At 54.3% G+C, this 27,525-nt stretch overlaps 2 protein-coding genes across 3 annotated transcripts in view; both read right to left on the minus strand.

Moving 5' to 3' along the window:
- Positions 1-157: 157 nt before the first annotated feature.
- MYOZ3 (myozenin 3) lies at positions 158-9,872 on the minus strand. Its single transcript, XM_073355324.2, has 6 exons — positions 9,137-9,872; positions 8,461-8,615; positions 7,750-7,827; positions 6,768-6,906; positions 5,930-6,110; positions 158-2,254 (listed from the first exon to the last, which is right to left on the minus strand). Exons 1-6 carry the CDS (start codon positions 9,216-9,218, stop codon positions 2,080-2,082), a joined length of 810 nt encoding a protein of 269 aa, XP_073211425.1. The 5' UTR covers positions 9,219-9,872; the 3' UTR covers positions 158-2,079.
- A 5,372-nt stretch (positions 9,873-15,244) lies between these two features.
- The window catches only part of SYNPO (synaptopodin), a 60,648-nt gene continuing 48,367 nt past the window's right edge, over positions 15,245-27,525 (minus strand). Inside the window, exons 4-5 of one of the 2 annotated variants that reach the window (XR_012160196.2) lie at positions 18,993-21,400; positions 15,245-17,027 (exon numbers count right to left, since the gene is read on the minus strand). Coding sequence is in view for 1 of the 2 variants with exons in the window: in XM_073355325.2 (XP_073211426.2) it covers positions 20,378-21,400 (1,023 nt within the window). In the remaining variant the exon portion in view is untranslated. Of the gene's footprint in view, positions 21,401-27,525 lie in introns of both variants that reach the window. The other variant, XM_073355325.2, reaches the window with a different exon arrangement.

The following is a 27,525-nucleotide window of genomic DNA, read 5'->3' on the forward strand; positions in this document are numbered from 1 at the left end:
TAAACTTGGCATAGGTTACAGGCAAATGAGTGTTGCTGGTCTCAGTCAGTAATAATCCACAATATCAAAATACAGCACAACTTGGTACTGTTCAGGAGCTCCCAGAATAGCGTGTTACAGGACAGGCTTTTGACTATCCATTGACAGATCTGTGTGGGGGAAGCTGGCACAGCACCTGCTTGTACTGGGCTTGACTCGAGCCAGTCAGTGCCTTATTCTGTAAGCACTAATTTGACAAGTATTGAACTCTCAGAGGTTTTACAATATAGCTGCTTTATTTTCTCCAACTAGATTTCTGAATGTAAACATGGCCTCCAGCTCACAGGCAAAGGGGAGGGAGATGGGCTCAGAGCTGGACAGTAGTTCATAGGCACAAACCTTTAAACACTTTTACTTGTTCAGTTTGCCCAGGTGTGCTTCTGGGGGCGGGCGGAGGAATGAACATTCCCCACTTGAGTGGTGCATTGCAGTGGTGAGTTTCCCCAGATTGTAATGTAACTGTGGTGCATGCTTTTCCTCTGTATGGTCTCATTGGCATTAGAAACACAGTGGTTGTATGTTAGGTTATTTACAAATAAGGCAGCCTTTTAAAATTGCACATTTACCAGCCTGGATATAAAATGACTTGCCTAGCCTAACCACAGTGATCCAAAAAATATATATTATTGCTCACCCATTTAAAAAAAAGAAAACAAGACCAGTTTTGCAAGGTTACAGTAGGGTTATCGTACGAATTTGACAAAAACTACTAAACAAATGTAGAAAATGCAAAGTTGAGCTGGAGCTTTTCTATTCGCCAGGGTGAGTGGGAGTGTTTGGAACATACATGGGTTCTGATCTACCCTGTTTTTGGTAGCATTCTTCCTTTGATGGATAGCTCTGTTCTATATACTGTGCTTGTGTGCATCCGAAAGGCTGTGGTCAAACACCCTTGTTGACTACTTTCTGCATGTGTTGCATGAAGGTCTTGCTTGCCATAGAGGTGTTTGTTACGTAGGATGTCCTCTCCCCTAGTGGTACCACATTAATGTTTTTATCAAGCATTGATTTGTATGATCACATTGGCAATTACTTAAATATAGACTCTGTTTTTTGGGGCTGCGCCAATTGTGTGCTGCATCTTAAATCAGCAGGGTCTGATCCTGACTATTATTGAAGTAAAAAAGAAAATCTGAGCAGGATCAGGCCCTCCATATATAATTGTAATCAAGTGGTGTAAATATTAAAATGGTGGTGTGTAAACTCATACAGCAAGCTGTTAGGGGTAGGAAAGGAAGTGTAACACACCAGCTAGTAGCTAGCAGGGAAAATGGCATAGGTTCCTGATTCTCCCAGTTCGGGTAGTGGTGATCTCAAGCACTCCCCTCACTTATATGCAGTACGTGTTTCTGTCTGACAGCCAGCCAGCCCCGCACACCCAGCCCAGTGGTTGTTTCTTAACGGAGTTAGCATGTTAAAGGAAATTACATCCATCTCCTTATGTGTCAGAAAGCCATTAGTAACTTATTTCACCCACTTCCCCAATTACCACACTGCCTTATCACTCCCCCTCCCCATCTCAACCAAAATTACATTTCTACAGCACTGCCCTTAAGCTAGGATTTCTCTAAGCAGCCACCGCCTGTCAATGCTGGTGTCGCAGAACAGTTGCAAGGCGACTTGATGTGATGACAACTGGCTCTTACGCCATTTGCCACACCACCAGAGCGAGGACAATGTGTCTTCTCCAACCGCATTGTTCCACAGTTTTATCATGGATGTGGAAGTTTACTGGAATCCCACTGTTTCGTCAATGAGAACTTGACTGGTCAATTTGTCCCACTACCACAGTAATGGACACCTAGGAAAACCTTGTAACGGGGTCGTCCAGGAATGGCTCTAGATGTGAGCTTGCTGGGGGCTGTGTGTGGAAGTGGATGACATGCTGCAGCCGCTGGGCCTTCACAGGGTGCATGGGTAAGAATATCTACTCCCCTTTTCTGCTGTGCTAAGGAGTACCTCTACCAGCGCTGTAAAACAAAGCATGTTTGAGCCTAGCAGATAAAGCATTTGTGGGTAGAAGAAGGGAGTAAGGTTACATTACAGCTCTTCTGTCTCTGGTAAAATCCGTACCCAGCCCTGGGGTGCTCTGTTAAAGCTGGGTCTATTCCAGACGAGCTCCAAGCTGTTCGGGGTGTCTGTCTGAGCCGTCATCTCCAACCCAGACACAGTGAACATGTCATTGAGTAGCACTCCACCAAATGGGGTGGGAGTCCTGCATGCACAAAGGAAGAAGATTTAGCATTTTCATGGGGAGGGGGCGTACTTCTCCTGGTAGCCCTGGATGGAAAAAACACTCGGGACTAGTTGCTCCTTGAGCATCCAATAGCAGCCTGGTCATCTAGCAAAAGCCATCAGTTGCCAACCTGTGTCATGAATGGCAGCTGTACTCCTTCCAGCCACCGTAATTCCCACTTACTCTGTTTCCCTCAGGTCCTCACAACATTCATCTCCTATAGACTGAGCCTCAATCAGCTGGCCCTCATCCAAACTCAAGCGACCCTGTCTCTCTGCAGGTCTCACTACCTCAGTAGCCTTGGTTGAGATGGAAAGGTAGAGCTGGGTGTCAGCCCCCACAGCTACTACACCCCACTTTCCCTTAGCAACCCTGCCAGCATCCATGTGTGTGTTGAACAAGAAGAGGCATGAGAGAGACCTCACACATGAAAGGTCTTAGGGCAGCAAGTCCTACCCTCTGCTCCCCCTTGTAAAGCAGAGTGAAGCCTCTTATGTGCAGCCAAAGCCTTCTGGAAGGGACTGCAGTTGTGTTAACACCACCTCCTGATCAGTGCTGTTGTACATATCTTAACAAACAACCTGCTTCTCTTGGAATGTGACAAAAGAGCATTCATGCAGGGGCTTGAATTGTCATCTGTTCCTGGAGAAACAATATAAGGCCAGAGGTGTATTCCTGTGGAGCAGTTAGGGTTGGGCTGAATGTTAGGCCTTCATTTAAGGCAGAGCACTGTGTTGGGGGCAGCAGTAAAGGCTGACTGGGGGGCATATCTGCAAATGTCTGCTTTGGAAAACGTGCTCTGTTACATTGTCTAACCTGTTACTCGAGTAACGTGGCATCGTTTTCTCACAGCAGCGTCCCAGGAAGGAACAGGTGCTGATTGCAGTTGTGAGCCCCACTTCTGGGGGAAGTGTGGATGATGAAGGGTTGTTCCAGAAATGCTCGGTTCCCCCAAGGAGTATGTGGCAAGGTAGTTCTCAAAGCCTTGTGTTACAGCTCATGGAGGGCAGGTACCATCTCCGTGAGCCTCTTCAAGGTCTTTCATCACCCCTCTGCCTTTTGTAAATAAACCAGCCTGCTTAAATTCAGTCATTGGAGAGGTTGTGAGCTTTCCTCTGGTCTCTTACAAATGTGAAATACTCCAGGGTTCATCTTGCTTCACAGGCAGGATTTCTGGCTCCTTGCTTAATACAAGGCAGCATCCATTTTCCTAAGAGCTTTGGGTTGGATTTGTTTGGGGTGGGGAGGATGAGATCAAATGAAAAGAGGTGATTTTCAAAATCAAGACCTTAGATCCACAAGGATCATGGTTTTTTTTAACTCTGTTTAAATCTGACAGCTGTAAATTCAGCTTCCTGGCACTTCGTGCCTCACTGAAGAGTTAAAATGGAGGTGAGAGACTTGGCTAGCATCTAGCTGTATTAAATATCAGTTTGGGGCTTTAAATAGAAGAGCAGCAGTTCAGAGGGGGAAATAACTCAGGGTGAAGCTAGGCAGCCTTACACGTCATATAGAAACATGCCCCTGTTTGAGTTTCTGTCCAGAAATAAATACTGAGCCAAGGGCAGAGAAACATGACCAGTCCGAGAAACTAAAGAGCAAGTGACTGCAGCACCTTCCCCGTCCCTCTACAGCGTATGCCCAATGAAGCTGGGGACGGGGAAAATTCTAAATATTTGAATATGTTGGGGGGTAAGGAAGTCACAATAGCAACCCCTTGGCCTTTCCACCCTTTGCTTCCAGCTAGCAGCATCACTTCCACCAGGGCCATGCTTTCTGCTAGCTGGCTCATGTGCTCCCTGTTAGTTACCCTGGGTCTGGTGCGGGAAGGGGTTGGCAAGTTCCTCGCTAATATCTTACATTTATACAACACGTTTCATCTCCATAACAACGTGGGGCAGCTACTTCCTGCATAACTCTAATGCAGCCACCTTAGGTTTCGAATGAGGCGGCTGGTTAACGGGGCCCACCGACATTATGCAGCAGCTTGGGCAAGAAGTGAGGAGGAACGCCGCATCCATCTGAAACCGTAGCAAGAATTCAGCTAGGCAGGATGTAATTATCCAAACAGCAGTTTGGCTGGGGGACCAGGGTGAACCCCACGCCTACACTCATGAAAAGGGATTTTGGGATCCTCAATGACCAGAAGGGGCCAGGGCCTTGGTGTTATGATTCAGCTAAAAGACATTGCTATGTAAGTTCAGTGCCCCCAACTCTACGCTAGGTTACTTGTTCTCTACAGATTGAGAAGTGAGAGTTCCTCTGCTGGAACCCCCAGAACACGGGACTGCCTGCAGAACACGGGACTCCCTTAGCAGTCTCCCATCCACGTACTTTACGAACCCAACCCTACTGTAACTTCTAGGATCTGAGGAGGCAGAACAAAGAGTAAGGTTAAACCTTGCACAGCGTGCCTGGGGCTGCACTGGTCGAAGAATTGTAACAGTTCAGTCTCCAGTGTGTGGCTGGAAGGAATCAGGTGCCTTTTTAGCACCTTGCGTAAGGATTGACCTAGTGTCCTAGCTGCTTCTGCAGCTATCTGTCACCTTGTGAAAACGAGACTAACCCACGAGCTGTCACTTTGCGTGGCCACGGCCAGACGGGTGGAACGTGGCCGGCTCCGAGCACAGGCGCCAGCTCTGTGGTTGCTCCATGGCTCAAGCACCCACCAGCCTCGCTGGTTCCAGTTCGGGGCTCACTGCTGGTCAGCTGTTTGGTGTGTGGGAGGCGCTCAGGGGAGGGGGTGGGAAGAGGCGAAGTGAGGGTGGGGCCTTAGGGGGAGAGGGTGGAATGGGGGCAGGGCCTTGGGCCAAAGTGGGTGGGGGGCAGCCACTGGGAAAAATAAGTCAGCGCCTGTGGCTCTGGGAGGAACGACTGTGCACTTCTACAGTGCTTTATATCTCCCGAGCACTGTGCAACCAGCGGTGGGTCCTCCCAACGCCCGTGTAACAAACACTGGCGCTATGTTCTCAACCCTGTGTAACAGGTGGGGAAATAAGGCACGGTGAAGTCAAGTGACTTGCCTGAGGCCACCTGACAAGTCAGTGGGAGGGCTGGGCTCAGGGGTTCTTTGGGAGAGAGGCTTTGCAAGGCGTTTGGGAAGCTTCCCTTGTTCTGTTGAAGCTGCCCTTTGACAGAAAAGAATTAGGCCTGGGCCCATTTATTTATGTTGATTCTCTATGGTGTATAAAGAAGGCACAAGCCCGTATTTAGTTTCCCTTTGCAGGTCACCTTTAAGAGATGCTATCCATGTCCTAAGTATTGTATTCCCTCTTGTAGCCTCACTGGTGTCTGCTTCCTCTGAGGAGCACCCACGCAGGAATGCAATGGGATAGCCAAGGGACAGGTTGTAGCAGCTCTAATTTCAAGAGATCCAGGTTTCCTGTGTGTCCCGTTGCAGAGATGTCAAGGGTGCTCCATCTTGTTTTTGTGCTGCACAAGACCCCTGTCCTGCCCAGCCTTTCCCAGCGGTGGTTGCTATAACCAGCAGCTAAAATGGGGTTGCAAGAAAAATTGCAAATAGAAGCTCTTAGCAAGGTCTCCAGCCACCTTTTCATCTTCAAGCCTGACCCGTGCCCCAGGCTGAGTCCTCCATCAGCTCAGAATCGCCATCATATCCCAGCAAACATGGTGGATGTTTCTAATGACCGTTACCTGTTGAAGCTCCTCAACTCGAAGTGGCTGGGTTTCCTGGACAGTTCAGGCAGCTGGCTCTTGCTCTCCACCCGATAGTCCTCACTGAAGAGGAATTCCTGCCAAGGGGAACAGTAGCTCTTGGGGATGGCAGTGAAGTTGAACTTCTCTGGTGGGACTTCTTTCAGCGGTCCAGAGTAGCCTGCATTTGGGAGACAAGGCTTTTGTTACTACAGCAGGCCTGCAAGGCAGCAGCCAGCCAGCTTCACTGGATCCAGGCCTGCCCGGGACTGTCCTCATGTGGACAGGAACTCTCTCCTCCCATGGGAAGGGCTGGGAGAGCAGTGGAGCTGGCCAGGACATGTTTTTTTCCCATGAAAAATATAGAGAAAAACGATTTTTTTCTTTTTATCCAAATGTTTCTTTTGTCCACTCACCGACATTTCAGATTGTCGGGGCGGGGTTTGACAAATACCTGCAAAAATGTATTTGTTTCCACAAAAACATTCTATTTTTTATCCAAAAACCCAACTCTTTTTCCACTGAAAAAACGCTTTGGCAGCCCATGCCCAGCCAGCTGTACTGACTAGGCTACATCTCTGCAAGTGACATCTCGGGAGGGGGCTTTCCTTGTCCCATGGCATGGCTGTTCCCTGATTGTCTGTGGCTGGGGTGGTGAATTCTAAGGTGGTCCCATGCTACCCCTGCATTCACACCGGGGAGGGCTCCTCATGTTCTGCCACTGGGAATCATGGGGGCCACACGCCTTCTATTGACAACAAGTTCTGCAGGTCTGGCTCCTCATCACTTCATTGACGTAGCTCCGTTGTGGTGGTTTTTTCTGTTGGCAACTCCTTACCTGGGGCCAGGGCCTCGGGATTGAGGGCTTTACTCATTTGTATGACTTTGTTTGTCTTCTTGGGCACTTTGGGAGGGGTACCCTGGCCTGCTGCTGCCACGTGAAGCTCAGTGCGATAGTTCTTCTGGCCCTCGGCAGACTAGAGAAGAAAGAGCGATAGGAGAAGGCTATGGATGGGCACAAGGAGAGGCTTGGCTTCGCCCCTGACAACCGAGGTAAGGCCTTATGGAGAAGATGGAGTAGCAAAGGGTAGAGGAGGAGACGACTTAGTCGCATCTCCTGAAGGGTGATAACTTTTTTGCTCATGGATGAGAAGAGCGTATTGCCCAAGCTAGAGCCAGGCATGGCAGGGCCAGGTCCTGGGCAGGAACTCCCCCCATGCACTTCTGCTAACATGCTGTAATGCATTGCTGCAGGATCCCCTGCCCTGCTAGCCCCAGAACCTCACACAATTCCACCCATGGGCCTCTGTGAGGACCTACCTGCCCCCGTTTTCTAATCTTTGGTCCTTTCCAAGACACTTGCATGGTGAATTTGTGATGAACTGCTAGCATCTTGGAGGAAAACTACCACCTTGCTTCACTTTTGCCTACCCCAGTGGGAGATTGTCAACCTAGGTCCCCAGCCATGGAAGGATACTTATGGAGGTTGGACCCGCAGGGCTCCTGCCTCACTCAGAAAGAATGAGAAAATGAAATCAGTGTGGAATACGCTTACCTTCATCCCAACCGAATAGGCCAGCATGCACAGCGTGGCCCAGAGGGCCACTGTCCAAAGTGCCTTGACGCAAAGAGCATGCCGGCCCGCTCATGGCCCTTTCCAGCATGTCTTTACTCAATGAATGCAGGGAAAGTGACAGGACACCTGGCAAAGCACTGATCTAGAGCTGCCAGTGAGGCTACTTCAGTAACTTAGCTCCAGCCCAACTGGCTAGCGCCATCCACTGCTTCTCTTTCAATAATGGTGCCTCAGGGACACTCACCAGCCATGCGTCGGGTCTTCCTGCCAGGTCCCCCTCAGCCACGCCGTGTGAGCCACCTGCTGCCATCTTGCTCGAGCTCTGCGGAGGGCAGGGGGAGCGATGTCACTCAGGGGAGCACGCCCCACACACAGCCCCAGTGCTGGGAGCGTGCAGTCAGCTTAAGGGCCGGCGGCACACGTGGTTTCAGAGCCCGGTTTCCTGGCTCTGACACGGGGATCGTTTCTACAGACACTGGCCGTGGCAGCTGGCAGTGCCCAGTGGTGACAGCCCAGCTCTCCTCATAGCTCATGGCGCTTGCCTTCCCCTCACACTCCTTCCCATTAAAACATGCCGTTACAATAACTGTGCAGGGCTTCCTGTTAACATAGGGATCCCCATACCCTGGGCTAAGAAGTGCTCTGCCTTTCAGGGGGCCTGCTCAAGTTATGTTCTATGTACCCCGGCAAAGGGCGAGGGAGGTAGGCCGGGGTGCTGGCGTAATGCCTGGTGCGCGTGAGTGTTACAGCTCCCACTCTGTGCCAATCTAGAGGACTGGCTTTATTACAGCCCCTTCGCCCATTTCTGGAGCTTCAGCTCAAGCTGCAGCAGCTCCTGCCGTTAGCCCTGGAGGTCCTGGTTCAGTCCCCGGACTGTCAGCCAAGAGCGCGACCCTCAGGCTGACCCAACAGGGTCAGCTCAGATTTGGGTTCCCATCATGATGAGGCAACTCACGGCTCTGTAGCCGGTAGGATGCTCCAAGATGAACTTCTGCACCCGCTTCTGCCTCTGTTGGAACAGCTGGGACCCCCTGTTTGTCTGCAAAGACAGCTCTTCCACCATCAGATCCTGGGGGATGCTGACCTTCTTCCCCAGGTCCAGCTGGGGGACTGAGGACACACACAGAGCAGGCCAGTGAAAGCACAGGTGTTACAATAGGGGGTTAGGGTCTCTGAGCAAGGGGCCAGTGGCTGTGCATGGGGCTGCCAGCAGAACCTCGCTTTGGGGAGAGGGTCAGCCCCTAGGAGTGACAAACATCTTGCATAGCTCTGCAGTGCCCATCAGGCTGGTTCAGAAACTGCACTGATGGGAGCCACATCCATCAAAAGAGGTAGGAACCATGGGGCCTTGTGGGGAGGGGGTGAAAAGGGAGGATAGTAAGGGGATCCTGATGCTGGGAAGGGCTCCGAATAACCTCTAGCGATCTGGTGCATGGGCCCCATTAGTGTTAATTGACAATGTAGAGTTCATTCGTTTGAAAAGTCCAAGGAGGAGACCAGTAACATTAATACCCCTGAAGTCCAGGGGAGTTTTGCCAGTGTCTTCCATGGGTACTGGATCAGCCCCTGTGGATTGCATGCGGCAACCTGGGGCTACTCTGTAATTCAGGTTAGCACAAAGCATCTCTTACCATCTTCCGCCATCTCCCTCACGATGGCAATTGCCTGCCTTTTTCTCTCTTGGATGTGGTCCGAATGCATAATTGGGAACATCTTCCCACCTGGAAAAGAAGCAGACACGCAGCAGGGCTCACACGTCAGGGCAGACCCTGGCTGCTACTCACACATTACCCCCACGGTGTCAATTGCCCCGTCCCTGGGAAGAACTGATCCCAGGTGGAGTTCTGAGATTCGTGTGATGGCTTTTTGCAAACGGTTACCCTGGGGCCTAGCTCTGCTCCCATTTGGAAAATATGCGCAAAACCAGAGAGAATATAGCTGGAAAAAGGGGGTTTCTCTTCCGCTTTATGGTCCTAGGAACTGTATCATGCCACCACGTCACCCCAACTTCACCGCAGACCTCTCCCATTCATTTCAGGACCAACCCTCCGTGTCTCTAACACTATAGAACTGTTCCAAGTGACCGCATCCTGGTCCTCTGTGCTCTCCTCCCCATTCTCCCCACTATTCTTGGACTAGCTTCTCTCCAGCCCTTCACACGCTTCACCATTGCTGGTGCGAGAGCCTCCTCCTCCGCAGCTCCTGCCCTCTGGTGCCGTCTCCTGCAGCAACTCGCCATCTGAAATCTCGGTGCTCCCTGTTCATGCCTCTTAACTCTGCCCTCCATTGCTGGCTTTATGATTGAGCCACTTAATGTATTCCCTAGGCCAAGTTTTTGCCCCAAGGCTCTCTGTCCTTGATACAATGCCCCGTCCTGCATTAAACTCTGCCAAGCATTGTGGGGTGCTGTCTTGTCCGAAGATGCTATTCAAAATATACAAATTAAAGGTGCATTGCATTGTATGCTGAGCTTTCTGAGCTCAGCTACCCCTCTACTTCGGCCCTGAAGCCAGAGCCCTTGGGACTGTTAGATTAGCTGGCTGGAGCCACGTTTATTCATAAACGTCTGCTCCTTCATGTGTAACGTTGCTGGTGTCTGACTTAATCCCTTGCAGGGGTGAGTTTCACAAGCTAATGAAAATGTTGCATGTTTCCTTATATGTATTTTGGAGCTGTATTCTACCCTAAGTCATGGTACAAAACCAGTGCTTGGAACATGGGCAGAATAGGGATCTGTCATTTGATCGATCAATCGTATTTCTAAGGTTTTCTGTGCCATCTAAGTTTTTTAACTTGTACCCTCCTGAAGCCAAGAAGCAGCTCGAATCAGTCACTTTTGTTCTGTTTGCAAGTCACCCCCCAGGAAGGCCCTCACTGGGTGCTTCGTTAAAGAGGAAAAAATAGTCCCCATCTTGTTCCTCCCCCCACCCCACCCCACCCCCGTAGAATCACAGACTCATCGAAGTGTCGGGCTAGAAGGGACCCCAAGAGGTTCTCTAGTCCATCCTGCTGCACTGAGGCAGGATTAAGTATACGTCTCTCCCCGTGTGGTGCACGGACAGATGGGGTCCCCTCTCTATGGAGACCATGTCTGCTCCTCGCTGCTCCCTGAGCTCCCCTTTAGCCATGGTCTATTTTGAGCTCCTGACCTCGGTAGAGCGGGGAGTTGTAACCAGGATCCTTTGGGCAGAGAGGATGGCATCTGGAGGTTCTTGGGAGGATGGTCTCAGCAAGCTGGGGGGCTAGGTCTGGAGATGCTGGGTGGGGAGTTTGCTTAGGAGGGTTTGCTGGGAGTTTAAGGCCCTGCAGGTGCAGCAGCATTCCTAGCAAGTGACTCTGCTACAGCCATAACATAGAACCACAGGGGCTGCTTGTACAGGGAAGGGGGGAATTGATCCTCCCGTTATACGGCTACTCCTCTAGGACTCGGTGACCCAGGGGGGAATCCTCACCCCATTGAAGTCAATGGGAGTTTTGTCCTTGCTTTCAATACAGCCTGGATCCCCACCCCAAAGCGATCAGAGGACACACAGCTTCCTGAAGGAAGAACCCACTCCTAGCACAGCTTGGAAGGGAGAACTGGCCTCCACACCCGCAGTCATGCAGGGTCCTCGCCTGGCAAAGACCTCTGGACTCAGAGTGGGTTCGTGTTCCACTCCCCATTTCTAGTGTAGCCAGGCACTGGCATATGGGTTTGCCATTGCTCCTCCAGAGCCCATCCAGCGGGCTCACTGGAGGGGGCCTGAGAGAGCTCCTATTCACCCCGCCCCAGAATCCAAGAACTAGAGTCACTCCATGAAATTAAAAGGTAGCAAAAGTCAAACAACTGAAAGGAAATGCTTCACTCGCTACAACCTGTGGAACTCACTGCTGCAGGGTATTAAGGAGGCAAATATTCCATTTCCAACAGGCGTAACGTACAGCCATGGATAAGATTAGCCTCTGAAGCAGCACGAGTAAGGAAACATTACAAGACACCTCATGCTCCAGGGTATAAGCTGATCACCAGCTGGGTACAGGAACAAACTTCCCCTCCATTGCAACTGGGGCCATTTTGGGGGTGTTACTCTCTGCAGCATCCAGTATGAGCCACTGTGGGAGGCAGGGTATGGGGTGAGATGACCCATTGGCCTCTCCGTGCATGGGGAGTCCCATGTGAGTAGCCATTTCTCTGTAATGTAGCCAACAACTCCATAGCGCTGCCCCGCCCCCCAGCTCCCAGGTCCTGAGCTGCTGCCCATCTTGCCCACAGCAGCGGCTACCTGACAGCTGCAATGCCTGCTTTGCTAGCCCCCATACGGGGGTTCCTCAGAGCCAAGCTGACTGCACCCAGCCCTCCCCTCTTCCTGGGGCGCAGGGATGGAGAGCCCCCATGCCCAGATCTGCTGAGTGGCACCCAGGGAGCCAGCCGCTGGCGTGGCGGCTTCTTGCTATGGCTCCTCTCCAAGTCCATTTGCTCGTGTCACCGGCACTTGTGTCTTTTCGATTGTAAACCTCCCAGGGCCGGAGGGGCTAACTCTGGGTCCGGGTTTGTACGGTGCCAAGCACAACGGGGCCAGGGCCCAGCCCCTCCTGAAATAGACACGGGCAATAACACCCCCATCCTAGCCTGCTGGGGCGGTGGTATTTCCTCAACACCTGAGCGCACGAATGCAGGTCAAAGCCCTCTCCTGCCCAGCTGTCAAGATTCTCCTCACCAGCACCAGATACCCTGCCACGCTCTGGCCACCCGTCTCTGAGGGCAGGGCTGCCACTAGCAGCAGCAGCAAGGGTAGAAGTACCACAACCCCCCTACAATAACCTTGTGACCCCCCCCCCACACACACACACAACTCCTTTTTGGGTCAGGATCCCTAGAATTACCCTGTGAAATTTCAGATTTAAATAGCTGAAATCATGAAATGTACGATTTTTAAAATCCTACGACAGTGATATTGACCAGAATGGACCCTGACTTTGGTAGGGCCCTAGCTATTAACTCTCTCGGTTCCAGCTCTCAGTGAGCCTGAGCTGAGCCAGCCACATGGAGACGAACCCTAAATAACAAGCAGCTGGGGTGGGGGTGGGGGTGGGGGTGGGGGTGGGGAGACAGCCTGCTTCTCAGTGGGGGTCAAACTCCAGCCTGCTGCTGAGTTCCCTCCTGCTGCTTTTGGATGTAGCAATTCTCCCCCTCCCGTGCTATTCCCCCCAGCCCCCCCCCCAAGTTCAGAGCCGAGCTCTTCGTACCTGACTGTGTGACTCCTTGGACTCTGTCCTGCTGCACTGCTGTCGGATGAAAGGAGCTTTCCTGCTGTGCCCACTTCACCCAGGGATTAGGCCTGGGCTTAGGATTCCTTAACAGCTTTCACAAACCTACCCGGGGGCCCAGTGTTTGCCAGTAGCCCCTGTGTCTGTCTTACCCACTCTGTGCCCTGCTCGCACTCAGCCTGGACCATCGCTGAGATTCCTCCGTCCTAATCCATGTTACATCAGACATTTATTTCTGGCTGAGAAAAGGGGGGGGCGGAGGCAGTGCAGACCCCTGGTGAGCCAAGCTCTCGACCGCTAAGAGCACACACAAACACGAGGGGTGTGTGTGTACAGTATGTACACACACACACACACACTCTCTCTCTCTTTCTCTCATGCTCACGCAAACAAAGCCGTATGTGTGCACCCAGGTAGGGCGTTTATACACAAATGCATAAACGTGCCCTTATATAAGCAGGCATTTGTACCTGCACATTGGGGGGCAGAGGTACACGGGGGCCGGGGGGGTTAGCTATTGTGCAGCACTTCAAAGACAGACCGTGCCAGGGAAGTGCTAAGTGCCCTAGCAGGGGATACAAACTAATGCAGGCACTCGAGAAGGAAAGTTAGAAGCTTTCTCTAATAATGCCAGGGCAAAGGGGTATTTGATTAAAATCAAAGGCAACCCATTCATGATACATACAGGGAAATACTGTTATGCACTTCTTATTTATTATCATTATTTTTGGAGTACATACGTGTACAGAGTACTTCGCAAAACACAGAGCCAGAAAAGGCCCCCTGCCCCAAGGCATTTACTGTGTCCAGTTTTGGGCGCCACACTACAAGAAAGATGTGGAAAAATTGGAAAGAGTCCAGCGGAGGGCAACAAAAATTATTAGGGGGCTGGAGCACATGATTTATGAGGAGAGGCTGAGGGAACTGGAATTGTTTAGTCTGCAGAAGAGAAGAGTGAGGGGGGGATTTGATAGCAGCCTTCAACTACCTGAAAGGGGATTCCAAAGAGGATGGATCTAGACTGTTCTCAGTGGTAGCAGATGACAGAACAAGGAGTAATGGTCTCAAGTTGCAGTGGGGGACGTTTAAGTTGGATATTAGGAAAAACTTTTTCACTAGGAGGGTGGTGAAGCACTGGAATGCGTTAACTAGGGAGGTGGTGGAATCTTCTTCCGTAGAGGTTTTTAAGGCCTGGCTTGACGAAGCCCTGGCTGGGATGATTTAGTTGGTGTTGGTCCTGCTTTGAGCAGGGGTTTGGACTAGATGACCTCCTGAGGTCCCGTCCAACCCTGATAGTCTATGATTCTACTCTAAAATTCAAATGAAGGGCAAAATAAAATCTGCAGAATTCATTGCTACAGGATATTCTGGTGATTAAACAGTACCGTTCACAAGCGTGGTAGCAATTTAGAGGAGTAAGAATAGTATCTGCAGGGTCAGCAACGAGAATCAAATTACAAGAGGATGCAAACTTCACAGGTCAGGCCTAAGCTGTTCACCAGCTGGGGTCAGGAAGAGTGGCTCCCATGCACGTCCGGGCTGTGGGATAGCACCGCACAGCAAGGTGCAGGGATGGAGCTACCTGAAGCCTCCCATTGTCCGCTTTGGGCTCTTATTTAGACTCACATCTGTGTAATAATGCCAAGGGGCGGGGGAGGCTGTTTCTTCAGCTCACGAGCCCCTCTTGAGGAGCTTTCGCAGTCCAATTTGTAGGAGGAGAGCACAGGAAAGCCCCCCCACACTGCAAACATACATGCTGCCATTACAGGTTGAGAGTCTTACGCCAGCCAGCTCTGAGCCGCGTCATGGCTGAGCCCTGATGGGCCCTACCCAGCCCGGCCGGAGGATCTGTGCATTCCAGCCAGCTCGGCTACAGCCTTCCGCTGCTAGGGACATTGGGCAAAGCTTTTCTCCAGCTGTTGATATGGGTTCAAATCCACCACTGGCTCAATTGACCTGGTGGCCTATGTACTCTAGGGCTCCCCGGCGGCACTCACCCCAGCAGCTAGTGACGGGGGGGGCGTTATTTCCCTAGTGTAGACGAGATTCCTGTAGCTGCCCATCCCGCCTATGTGGGGCTCTGACATTGACCATTCAAGCAGGGAGCGGCAGACAAAACCCAGCTGAATTGGGAGGGGGAAGCCAGGGGGACCCACACAATGGGGGATGCTCATTCAGCTTTGCTGCCACCTGGTGGCCGTTCCTTATCACTGCAGGTCTAGTGTTGGAAAGGCCAGAAGCCTACGAACCCCCCTGGTGTGAGCCATTTGGGAGCGCTAGAGAACCCCAGACTGCCCCTGCCATAAGCGAAATGCACGAAGCCCAAGGGCGTTCTTAGCTACCTTTAATTTTACCCCAAGTAGGAAGATGCTGCAATTAGGCCAGCTTGGACGCCCAGCATGCCTAGGGCACTGAGGGGGCTGGGAGGGGGAGGGGGGTCACGCCTGGCTGGGTGGTTTGGGTTCGAAAGGACACAGGCAGGCCAGACTGGGTGGGATAATGCCGGCTTTATTTTCGAGCGTGGTATACAGTGATGTGGCAAAATGCGCGTCAAAGAGCAGCTGGCGAAGCAATGGCCAGGAGCGCCCGCTGCGGGCTCTGTGCGGCACACGTGCACCTGGGCACGCGACGGCCCAGCAGGCCAGAGCCGCTGGTCACACGGGGCTGGTGTGCCCTGCCTGAGCGGGTTCGCTTTGCTGTGTGGTGAGTAATGGACCCAGGCAGGCCAGCCCCTGCGGCACTCGGACGCCTGCTCAGTGGGGTCACGCAGCACCATGGTGATGAGGCTTTGGGACGGTCCACTGGTTCCTCCCAAGGGATCCACAATCCATGGGCCCCTTCCCCTGCTGGAGAAGTGGCACGCTCTGAATGGAGCCATTCCAGCCCCCTACCCTGCTCCCCCACCTGGTGGGACTGCTCCCTGCCCAGCCCCCTCTGAATAACCCAGTTTAAAGGGCCCTCGCCCACGGGGCACTGGGGCTAGCCAGTGTGAAAGGGAAGCCCAATGTGCAGAGTGGGTCTGGATGAGCATCCCAGGGAGGAGCACGGCAGTCAGAGATGGAAAAAGCTAGTTACTAGGGGCCCTGCTCTAAAGCCCGTTCAAGTCACTGGATATCTTTGGATAAGCCCTTAGAGCAGGGCTGGGATCTGCTCCCCAGCGGAGAACATGCAAGAGCCTACAGTGCTCCAACCCTGGAGGACATTTCATCTCTGGTTAGTGAGCTAGTTGTGTCCCTGCACTAATGCCGGGCTGCACGTGTACTGGGGGGCCTGGCGTGTCGGAGAGGGGGGTGCCCAGCAACGTCATTCCGCACTGCCCAGCGCTCATCAATAATCAGTTAGTATTTATCTAACCTTCAGCAACTAGCATTTAACCAGCTCTTGCCATGACACGCCCCATGGCCCATTTGGCTCGTGCTGTCCCAAGCGGCCAGGCTAAAACAACCCCCATTTCACACCTCCCTTCACTTACAATAACCTCTGCAGTGCCACTTCTCCCGCGAGCCCTCTCCTCATTGTCCCGGGGCTCTTTCTGAAGAGCTTTCCAAGCCACACCGCTCCATGCCCCAGTGCGCCGCTCAGCCCGACGGAGCATCACCCCTTCTCAGCACTTGCCGACACATGCTCTGAACACCTACCTGTCCTCCGTCTCGCCACACACATCCTCCCTGCAGCAACGACCCAGCCCAGGCCCCCTCACTCCCAGCCACGGCGAGCTGTGCTTGCCTTGGCTTTGGACAGCACAAGCCAAATGGGCCGTGGGGCGTGTCATGCGCGAGCTGTTCTTGCCTTGGCCGTGTGATCGTCTCTGTGTGATCAGAGCGGGGTCCACTTCATTGGCGCTAAGGAGCCATCAGCCACAGGGTGTGCAGACATCACAGGGCCCCACCCAGAGGCTCTTTCTACCTCGTCCTAGCAAACCTGGTAATAGTACATGTGATTTATAGCCAGGCTGGGGTTTGGTTTTGCTCTCCTTGCTTTGCTGCTGGTGTCAGATTTTTGCCTCTCACCTCTGCAGACTGAAATGCTCTCTGTAGCCCCAGGTTTCAGCATGGGTCAGCAGCGACATTAGCTTCCCCCACACATTGTGTCTCTAACCAGGACCTTCAGGGGACAGTCACCAAATGGCACCAATAGCAGCCCTGTGGCGTGAACCGCTGTCCATGAGACGTTGCACTGGGACCCCACATTCTTTTTATATGAGCCAGTAAACCGCTCCCCAGTGAGAAAGACTTTTGGTCTCTCCTGGCCTGGGTGTCCCCTCACAGCAGTAACCTGGAAGCAAAAAAACTCGTCATGTCATTACCAATCCTTGGAGACACCCAGCCCCACAGGGATGAGTTGGCTGGTAATGTCCTGGGCACTTTAGCTGATGACCAAAGTCATGTGTATCTGAGAAGGTGCTCTCTCCCTCCCAGCCCCTCTCCGCAACCTGCCCCACTTCCTTGCACACCTTGGAGCAGGGCGTCTGGGCTAGAGCAGAGCTCTGGCTGCCCCCTCGTCCCACTTCCTGCGAGCCGCCCCTTTGATGTGTGCACCCACATTCCTGCAGCCCTATGGGGGTGCTAGAGGGCGGAGGGGAGCTGGGGAGAAATGGACAGGAGTTGCCATGAACATCAACTTTTGTGAAACCTTGTTTTGGCTTGTTTAGGGATGAAAAAGTAAAAAAAAGCCTCATTTTCAGGGTCTTTTCTGAAACATTAAATGGGACGTTTCCAAAGAAACAAACCCGTGCCCCAGAGATTGCCCTGGGGGAGTGAGGGGGGGACATTTTTTCTTGAAAAAAATTTCACGTTAAAAATTCCGACTGGTTCAAAGGGCTTCTGCAGTTGCCCCAGCTAACCCCTAGAGGGCTCCACTTTGTGGACTGTCGCCTCCTCCTGGGAAAACGCGGGCCAAGCCCGGGGCTGTTCCCTGGGGGGTGCCAGGCGCTCCCTGGCGGGTGCCAGGCACTCCCTGGCTGTCGCTCTCTCTTGGCTTCATTTGTTTCCATGCGCCCAGCAGAAGCTGGCCCTGAGCATGTGATCCCCCCGCTCCCATGCCATTCCTTTCGTGAAACCAGAGCAGCAGAAATGCACCCGGGGGGCTTTGGGAGGCCAAGCGGCTGCGGGGCAGGACGGGAGGGCGGAGATCTGTGCACGGATACGGTAACTCCCCGGGCGAGCTGGGCGCAGCTCGGACACCTGGGTTCGCAGAGGCAAACCTTTCCTCCACTTGCTCCCTGCAGAACAGGGGCCCGGTGAGAGTTGCGGAGTTTTTGCTCTGGCTGGGGTGAAAGGATGCAAATCCACCTGTCTGGGACAGGCCTGAGCGCGGCCCTCTCCTGCCTGCACCCCATCTCCGGGTGCCCCAACTGCCCTTGCCCTTGGCCCTGGTATGGTGGCGTGGCACCTAGCGGCGCCTCACCCCTTGGCGTGCAGAGTTCAGCAACATCAGTGCGCCAGGAGCATGAGCCAGGCAACTGTGCAGCCCCAGCGGCTCCCCACAAACCCACCCCGCAGGACCTGTGATCAGCACCAGGGGCTAGAAAGCCCAGGGGCTGGGAATGGGGAGAACGCGAGAGCGCTGTGTCCCACTGAGTGCAGACGGGGACGGGTCGCCCTCCCTGGGCTCACCTGGCGTTAAAGCCGGGCACACTCCTGCCTTGAAAGGTTAGGGTAATAAAAAGACAGGATGGCCAGCTTATCAGGGGCACAGAGGGTAACACCTGACACTGCTCTGTGCCCCCCGCCAGATCATAGGCTGCATGCCACGCTGCCAAGCATACAAAAGAGAGAGTGGGGGGACCAGCCTGGGACGGGCAGGAGGGGCTGGGCTGGCCAGGGAAAAAGCAAATGGGCTAGGACGTTGGTTTTCTTTCCCCAACACTCTGTGCGTGGCCGGGGACCATGATGCTGCCGAAGCTCAGTGGAGAAGCTCTGGCTGCTCTGGGAACCTGCCGCAGTGAAATACCGTTGTGCAGCAGGGTCAGCAGAGCAGTCTATAGCCTAGGCCAAATTCAGATGCCCCCAGTCTCCCCTCTAGTTTGCAGCAGCCTCTCTCGGAGACTGTCTATCAGCTAACGAGGCTGATGATTCACCCGGTGACTCCCCGCAAACAGCCCCTGGGCCAGACGTGCCGCCGACAACTCCAGAGCCCCATGGCCAGGTGGATGGCAGTGCCAGGCCTGGCCCAGTGACAGGACGGCACGCGTGCCTCTCTGTGCCTTCACCTAGAGCCGACCCGGACAGGGCCTTGTACCTTCCCAGGGGCCTCCTCCCCAAGTCCCTCAGCACCGCTCCAGTGGGCTCCTTTCAGCGCCTCCTCACACCCAGCCGGAGCGCTGCAGGTCAGGGGGAGTCCTTCCAGGGCCGAGACAGGGCCTGGGACCCATTGGCTCCATCCATTCTGCCGCAGGCCACTTGCTAAGAGGGAGCCCACCTCCAATCTCCCCCCCTGCTTCCGCTGCTTGGGTCTCGGGGTTGTTCAGGGCTCAGACCCCCAGGCAGGGTCCAGGAGGCCACAACAGCCAGAGAGGGCGGCTGCACATGCTGCATGGCTCTAAATCTCTGGTGGCTCCACCAAGGCCCCTTGGACAGGCCTCCCCGGCATCTGTTCTCCAGGAGCCGGCTTTAGCTGCAGCCAGCTTGGCAGGGGTGCGTGGAGCACGGTCGTGGGATGTTGGTTTGGGGCGTAGGCTTTGGTCACAGTCCCGCGGCGGGGCGGGGAACACCGACTCCATCACGCCCTGCCTGGGCGCTGTGGATCAACCTAAGGCACAACCTGCCCCCCTGCCAGGGGAACTCCGGCTCCCCTCCGGGACTTGAGCTCCTAGACTCGCCACGCCTCCCTCGAGCGCAGGGAGCCGCCCTGCCAGCGGAGCCCTGTGGCCACGGGGTGGGAGCCAGGATTTTGCTGTTCACTCCCCCGAGGCAGCTCCAATCTCTCCTGGGCTCTGGCAGCCCTGCTCTTCCCCTCAGGCAGCTGGAAGCAGGCCTGATCCATGGCCTCTGCAGAGCACACAAAGGAAACAATGGGATTCAGAGGCAGCAAGCTGGAAAGCCCACGGCTGGCGGCCTCCCAAGTCCCCTCTGGCCACTCGCTGTCTCTCTGCTGGGGATTACGCGGCCGGATGGACAGTCTCGGGGCTGCCTGTCCGCCGTCTGTGTCCCCTTCGTCCCGGGAAGAACAAAAGCAACGCCAGGCTCCCTAGATGTCATTGCTGGCTCCAGTCCAGCCGGGAGAGCACAGTCTGGGAAAGCAGAACACATGCAGAGATGGAGTTATGGGATCAGCAGTGGTGTTGGCTTGGGGCAGGAGCTGGGGGAGTCTGGATCCGGCAAAGTTAGCGGGTACCATCCCGCGGCTGGCTGTCGCAGGCCAGACTGCCATCTGCAAGGTCCCTGCTCTCTGGTGCGCTGCCTGTTGACCAAGCTCCTGCCCCGTTCTAATCCTGCAGCAGGTTTGGGGAGAGGTGCCGCGGAGGTGGGGAGAGAGAGGGACTTGTTATCATCTGTCCCCACAGCCCCCAGCATCCTCCCCCCTGCTGTGTGGCTTGGCCCGCAGGACTGGGTGCTGGTGAGTCTATGCATCAATTCAACGGGCTCCAGACGCATTCTTGCTCACTTCACTTGTCTCCTCCTGGCCTAGGAGGTGCAGGGCGCTTCCGAGGGCAGGCGGCCCTGTTTCAGCCGCACGCTCCCATTCCAGCCCCGGGGGCAGATATTAAAGCTGCGGATCCCAGGAGACTTGACCCCAGAGTCTTCTGAGTCGATGGACACATCCGAGTCCGTGGGGGACCTGGAGGTGTAAAGCTTCACGGGGGACCTCGCTCCCGCAGGGGGCGACTGCACTGGGCGAATGAAAGTCGGCGAGTAGGAACCCAGGCTCCTGGGACTGGTACAAGAAGATGCGTTGGCTGGTAGCACCCCAGCGCCGGCGGGTGGCACGAGAATCCTGTGGCCATCTGTCCAGGTGGCTTTCGGAGATGGCACTGGGTTCCTGTAGGTTGGAGAGTGGCTGCCTGTGGTTCCAGGGCTGCTGCCAGCTGCTGCATTGAGCGCTGGTGCCCCGGTGTTTGCAGGTAATGTGAAGGACCTGTGCCAATCCGCCCTGGCTGTGCGTGGCGACTGCAGTGGGCTGTTGTAGGTCGGGGAGTGGCTGCCCAGGGTCCTTGGGCTGATGCAGGACGAGGTGTTGAATTGTGGGGTCCCAGTGTTGGTATGTCTGTGCCCATCCACCCTGGTGGCTCTCGGAGACCGTGGACTCGGGGAGTGGTTGTTCAGGGCTCTTGGGCTGCTGCATGGGGATGCGCTGGCAGGTGGTGCCCCAGTGCCGGCGGGCGGCGTGAATGGCCTGATGCCCTCAGTCCCCAGGGCTTTGGGGGAGGAGCTCTTCCTCCTGGCAGCATTGATGATGTTCCTGGCGAGCCGGGCCTGCATCTGCCGGCTGGCCTTGGGCTCTGCCTCCTGCCGCAGTGGGGAGAGGGACCTCTCGCTCCACGATGGCGACATGGGAGGAGGGGGGCTCCTCACACTGGCTGCTCGCAGGGCCTCCGCAGGCCTTTCCTCAGGCTCCGGCGTTGGGCTCGCCCACCCCTTGAAGGGGCTCGGGTGGGGCACCAGCCGCGGGGTCCAGGTCAGGGAGGCAGGCAGGGACACTCTTCTTTCCTGTAGGGGGAACACAGAGCACAGCTGAGTGTCAGGCTGACAAGGGAGGCCAGGGCAAAGAGCCAGTGAGGGATCCTGGAGACCAGAGCATTGGACTGGGAGTCGGGGCTTCTGGCCCCACCACTGACTTGCTGCGTGACCACAGCCAAGGCTTGTGACCTCCCGGGGCCTCAGCTTCGCCGCTGGTAGAGTGGATAATAACACCCATCGCACTGGCAGCTCTGGGGCCGACCTGTTAATAGCTGGCAAGGGCTTTGAGCTCCTCAGATAGCACAGAAGGGCAAACCCTTCCTCCGTCTCCTTCCCCCTTAACCCTGCCCCACCCCGCCCATCCCTCTCAGCCAATGGCAGGGGCAGGTTGCTAAATGTGATGGCATGCCAGGAAGCCCTGCCTTCAAAAGGCGGGACTTCCCAGAGTGAGGCCACACACCTGGCCAATCAGCACCTCCCAGCCAGGCAGGCTGTGTGCCGACAATGCTAACCTCACCCACCTGACCCCTGCTAGCAGAGACGAGACCAGCTCTGCCGTGGCTCTTCCCCAGCCGCGGCTTCAACGCCGCCTCCTTGGAGCATGCCATGTGCTCAGCGTCGGAGGAAGGCTGTGCCGCGGGCAGGTGGCAGCTGGGCGGTGACTGGGTTTTGTTAGCACCGTGGGCCCATTTATTCCATCCCGGAGATCGGGAGAAGCAAACCACACATCCAGGCATTTTTAGCCAAGAACATCCTGCTTTCTTCTGATGCCCTCATCTGCCCGGCGGGGACTTGGGCTCTGACGCTGTGCCCCTTACTCACGCTGGGTAGCGCTTGCTCTGACCGCCTTGGGACTACGCCCCCGAGTCGGCGCTCCCAGCCTGAGCGAGGGCTGCAGCACCAGGGCCTCCCTTGGGTCGTGTTCAGTACGTATCGCCTCCCTTGCCCCTTTGTAGCCGGGTGCCCATTAACCACCGTCGTGCTGCATTGCTGCTGTCTCCTGGGGCCCTGCGTAGCTCCCCCTCCTGGACCCGTTCTCAGGAGGAGCGCTGGCTTGGCACGTGCCAGGCTGTCCCCAGAGGCATGACGCCCAATCATGCTCTCAGCGTCCTCAGTGCGTGGGGAGGGCTGGCCACCCGGGGTAGCCCCCTCTTGGCAGCAGGGAATGGAGCAAATGCTGCCCTGCTTCAATGGCTGGAGAGATGGCATCCAGCCAAGCTAACGGAGGGGGGATGCAGAGGACGGGGGGGGGGGGCAAACAGGACAGCCCATCATTAGGTTGTTCTTATTCTGCTCGCTCCTCCCTCCATGCTGCTCAGAAGCACAGAGGCCTCTTTGACAAGCGGGTGAGAGCCCTGTCCCACAGGCTGGCCAAAGGGAGGGAAAGCCAGAGACAGGAGCCTAGCAGGACAGGTCTGAGCAGGGCATAGGTGCCCAAGGAAAGCGACAGTGAGGCAGGGCTGGGGCCTGGAGCACCGGGTGCAGCTGGGACAATGCTTCCTTGGTCCAGTCAAGCAGGAGGAGACAAGAAGCCAGGGCCAGGGCTTTCCCATGGGTTGACCCTGCTCCTGCTCCCAGTGAGCTCGTGGGCACCGGGACAGAGCTCAGCTCTGGGGCCCTCGGCCTCATCAAAAGCCCAGTGGAGCCCTTCCATTGATGTCAATGGTCCTTGGTTTAGGTCCCCTCTGTGCCCCCCTTCCCGTTCCTTCTGCAGTGCTGGATCCACGCGCCCCGGCTCGCTCTCAGCCCAGCTCATGCTCATGCCTCCTAATCCCTGTGCCCTTGGCACGGGACGTGCTCCAATTCTGTTCCTAGCCCGCGCGCTGCACACGGGAGGTCCAGCACCCCCAGCACGCCATCTGTAGGCCTGCTGCATCATTACAGCAGAGACTCGGCCCCAGGGCGCTGGGCTCAAACACCTAGGGATGGTTTAATGTTGGCCTGGACCATGCGGGAATGCTTGGGTCTATCTCACTGCTGGTCCCGACAACCACCTGGGGCCCTTCCTGCTACCTTCTGCTGCTACCACTTGTTCCTGAGCCTTGGCAACACGTAACCTCGGCTGTGCCAAGGATACGCAGCCTCCAGCCCAAGCTCTGTCTCTGACCCTAAAATGGCTCTGGGTTGGACACTCCTGCGGAGAGTGGTTCAATTCCCTTTAAAGGCAATACTTCAGCTTTCTGGAGGTCCTGTCTCCCAGCCCAGGAGCTGCAGAGGGCACCAGGGCATGGGGCTGAAATGCCTACCAGGCCCGATGGGACCCAGCTCAGCCACAACCCAGACAGCATTTGTCAGCTGCTTTCTGACTAGACTCTCCAGCTATCTAGCAGGGAGAAGAGCTCATGGCACATGGGTGCAGCCGGGGCTGCCACGCTGGGCTGGTGTGAAAGAGAACGAGGACAGACTGAAAAGTTTCATCGAGTCACACAATAAAAATCCTCCCTCCTCCAAAACCCAATTCCCCCGCCCTGGTCTGGCCTTGCCAGCCAAGAGGAGCATGCTGGGGCGTGCCCTGCCTCTGCAGGGGCATCCAGGCCTGGATTTGCAGTGGGCACGTTCAGTTGAGACTTGGAATTGTGCTGAGCAATCTCCCCTGCAGCTGACGGTGGGCAGTGTCCTCGGGCCACTCCAAGGGGCAACTCTAGCCCTACCAGTGACTAATGTCCATATAGTCGTGGGTGTGGATGTGTGTCTGTATATGCCCCTGTGTGTGCACACATGTGCCTGTCTGTGTGTGGGCACAAGGAGGTGAGATTTCAGCAAATGTAGACAGACCCAAGTCAGCTTTCGTCAAGCTCGCTTGCTAAAATAGCCGGGAAGATGCATTACCATGGATCAGCATGGGCTGGCCACCCGAGTACATACTCAGGATCCCAGGTCGGATGGCACTCAGACAGCTAGCCCATGCTGCTGCAGCTTCACAGCTACTGTGAGCAAGCTAGCTCACTCCAAGCTAGCTCACGCATGCCTACAGAACTGCGGCAGGAACTGGCAACTTTTAGGTAGCGTTCCAGCCAGAAGCAGGGTGGCACAGATTCACCTTGGGTCCTGTCACTCCTCCCTGACTTCGCTTTCCTCTTCAGGAGCACTCAAATAGTCAGGAAGATCAAATTTCAAACTAAGTCGGGGAAACATCACGACAGCAAATCAACCAAGTACCAGAGTGGTGTATAGCGTAGGAGTGCTGGGGTGGCTTTTCGGAGACAGAGACCCTGCCCTGTGCCACCCCACTGACTTCACATCCTAACCCGCGTTTACACAGCACTTCTGATTCCAAAGGCGCTCCCAATGTTTTACACCCAACGGGACAACTCTGCGGCTGGAGTAAATTGACACAACTCGGTTGACTTCGGGGAGCTTTGCTGATTGACACCAGCGGAGGATCTGGCTCTATGTGTACAGAGCGAAACGGCACGGGGAAGCCGAATGTACTTAGTCACTAGGCATGCGGTTGGGCGAGGGCATCACCAGGCCAACTTTTGCCCAAAATGCATGACGGGATGGTTGATTGCCTGTCACATCTCTCTGGGCCTATGACAACAGGGTTGCCCTAAATTACTCCTTTAAATGACCTAATGTGCTTCTCCATACATAGAGTACCACCAAAGCCAATACCCAAGGATGGCAGAGCACAAGAGGCCCCTCCCCACCACACCTGCTGCCTCCAGGGGGGTGGTGATGGAGGAGGAGGGCGTTGGAACAGAGAAGCTCCTTGGGGCAGGGACAATCTTTTGATTCATTATCTGTACAGCACCAGGCACAATAGGGTCCTGGCTCAGGGCTGGAGTTTCTAGACACTCCCACCAAACAAATCATAAATAATAACCCTGAAGCTACAAGACAGGCCTGTTAGTTTTGCTACTCAGTGTGTTGAGATCCAAGAGGAAAGAGCAGAAACAGACGAGAGGTCTGTGCTGTAGTCAGAGCCAGTAAAGAAAATGGACGCAGAGGAATTAGAAGCACAGTCGAAAGTAACCTTGTTAACATGGAAAAAGTGGAGAGACCAAGTGAGCTACAAAATCTTTACTAGCGTCCTGCCCTGGGTTAATTCAGCAGCTGGGATCGCAGGCTAAGTTTCCAAAACACATGTTCAAAAGTGCAGGGAAGGCACCGAACTGGTGACAGCTTCCTCTCTGCCCAGTTCCTTTCTCTGGCACGCTCCTTCAGCTGCATTTGTTCCAGGATGTGCTGTGAGTCACTGGCCCATCCCTTCCCCGGGAAGAGCCCACCAATCTGACACTGCCCAAACCCATGATCTAACGAGGAAATGAGGTTTGTCCAGGTGCTGCAGCAGCTAAAGGCCTCGTCTAGCTGGCAAGCGTGTCTGGGCTTCCTTGGATCACGGTTCTGGCTAGTGAGCCTGGAAATCAGCCTGGGAGCAACCTCTCCAACTGCTGGCTCAGAGCAGCTCCAGTGATGACAGTGGAGGTTACCCACATCCTGTGGCCCCCTGTGCCTCCCCCAGCTTGTGTCTCCCTGGAACAATCTAGCCAGGGAGCTGCCATGCACTGTACCGTAGCTATCCTGTCACTGCACGGCAGTAAACCCCTCCCTAAAGGATGGGCCAAGGGCCCAGGCCCTGCAGCCATCGCTCAGACCTAGAGCGGGGAGAAGAGTGAATAACATTCTCCACCCCACAGTCAAAGATTTCATGAAACTCATTGACTACATTATTTGACGAGTATCGTTTGACCATCTCTACCTGGCTCAAACGCCCTGCGCAGCCAATGGGGGTTTGACCTGAGTAAAGACTGCAGGATGAGCCTCTTCCCCTGGAAAAACCCAGCTCTTCCACAACAGCCCGTAAACACCTGGCTAGCCCATGAGATTAACCCTGTCATTGTCCCGCTCTTCCACAACACCTGGTAAATACCCAGCTATTGTACCCTGTAAATGCCCTCCTGCCATATGGTAACCATCCTATTGTTCCATCCCGTAAGTACCTGACCTGCCAACACCCTGCTACTCCATGGGCACTTGCCTTATATGTAAATCTGTTTCCATTGTCTAGCCTTTGCCTTGTCGCTTCTGGCCTTTGCCTCTACATGGCCCTCACCAGTGAAATGGCAGGTAGCAGGTACAGTAAGCGGTACTGGCAATTCCCAAGGACTGTAAATAACACATCATCATTTTGCCCTGTATGGTAACGTTTCATTACCCTGTCTGCTCCTGATGTTGATTCCCTGTCAGGAATTGGTTCACCAGCGTCCCTGCTTGGGAATGCTGACTCGAGCTTTTCACTCTTTCCACCCTGGCCTGGCAAAACAAGGTGTCAGCCAGGCTAGTGGGATCACAGAGAGACAAGGCAGGTTAGATTGTAGCATAAATAGTGTCCCAGCTGTGGGAATTTTGCATGTTTATTTTACTAGCAAATCACCTAACGGAACCTGGCTGTAAATTACGGTGCATGCCCAGAGACACACTATAAAGTGCTAAAGCTGTCGGTTTAACTGGAGACCTTTCCTCCAACTGCTTTTTAACAGAACAATTCTTGCCACCGTTCTACATAGCTGTCAGTTTTCTTATCCCTGATGGTTATTTTGCAGGTTGTCTGCTTTCCCCTGTAGCAGCCTCTCCTGTGTGTGTGAATAAACCCCTTGCACGACTAGGTGTCCGTGAAAGGGCTTTTTCTCTTGCATTCTAGTATATGAAGCAATATCCTGCAAACTGCAGAGCATTACATTCCAATGTGAGTGGAGAGTGCTTCGGACATTTGCAAACCTGAATCCCTACATTAAACCTGATATTTAGTCAACTAAATATAAGGAATAAAAGAGACCTGATTTGCAGAGCTAGGGCTGGTCAAAAATTAGCTGGTCAAACTGGTTTTCAGTGGAAAACTGGGGTTTTGACTCAGTGAAATTCTTCCCCATCAGTGTTTTCTTTCCATGGAAAATGTAGAGGAAAACTTTTTTCCAGCTTTCCCTGAAAATTTACCCAAATCCCCCTTCCATTTTCTGACCACTTCTACTCAGCCCTTACATCTCCCATTGACTGCAGTGGGGCCTGTGAGGGCTAAGCACCTCTGCAAATCAGATTTAGATTTAGATGCCTTGATTTAGATGCCTCAATATGGATTTAGGTGCCCACCTGTAGGCACCTAAATCCACCTTTGGTTGGAACATTTTGGCTTAAACAAATACATTGCTATGTCA

Source organism: Lepidochelys kempii, chromosome 8, assembly GCF_965140285.1.
Source record: "Lepidochelys kempii isolate rLepKem1 chromosome 8, rLepKem1.hap1, whole genome shotgun sequence".
In the NCBI taxonomy this organism is placed as follows: domain Eukaryota; kingdom Metazoa; phylum Chordata; order Testudines; family Cheloniidae; genus Lepidochelys; species Lepidochelys kempii.

Bases quoted from the DNA above. Each gene is read 5' to 3' on its own strand.
- MYOZ3 (XM_073355324.2), bottom strand. From the start codon at position 9,218: ATGTTCCCAATTATGCATTCGGACCACATCCAAGAGAGAAAAAGGCAG. The intron at 6,907-7,749 runs GTGAGTGTCCCT...TTTCTTCTCTAG, and splicing joins GAAGACCCGACGCATGGCTG to TCTGCCGAGGGCCAGAAGAA. The intron at 6,111-6,767 runs GTAAGGAGTTGC...TCCCAAATGCAG, and splicing joins TCCCGAGGCCCTGGCCCCAG to GCTACTCTGGACCGCTGAAA.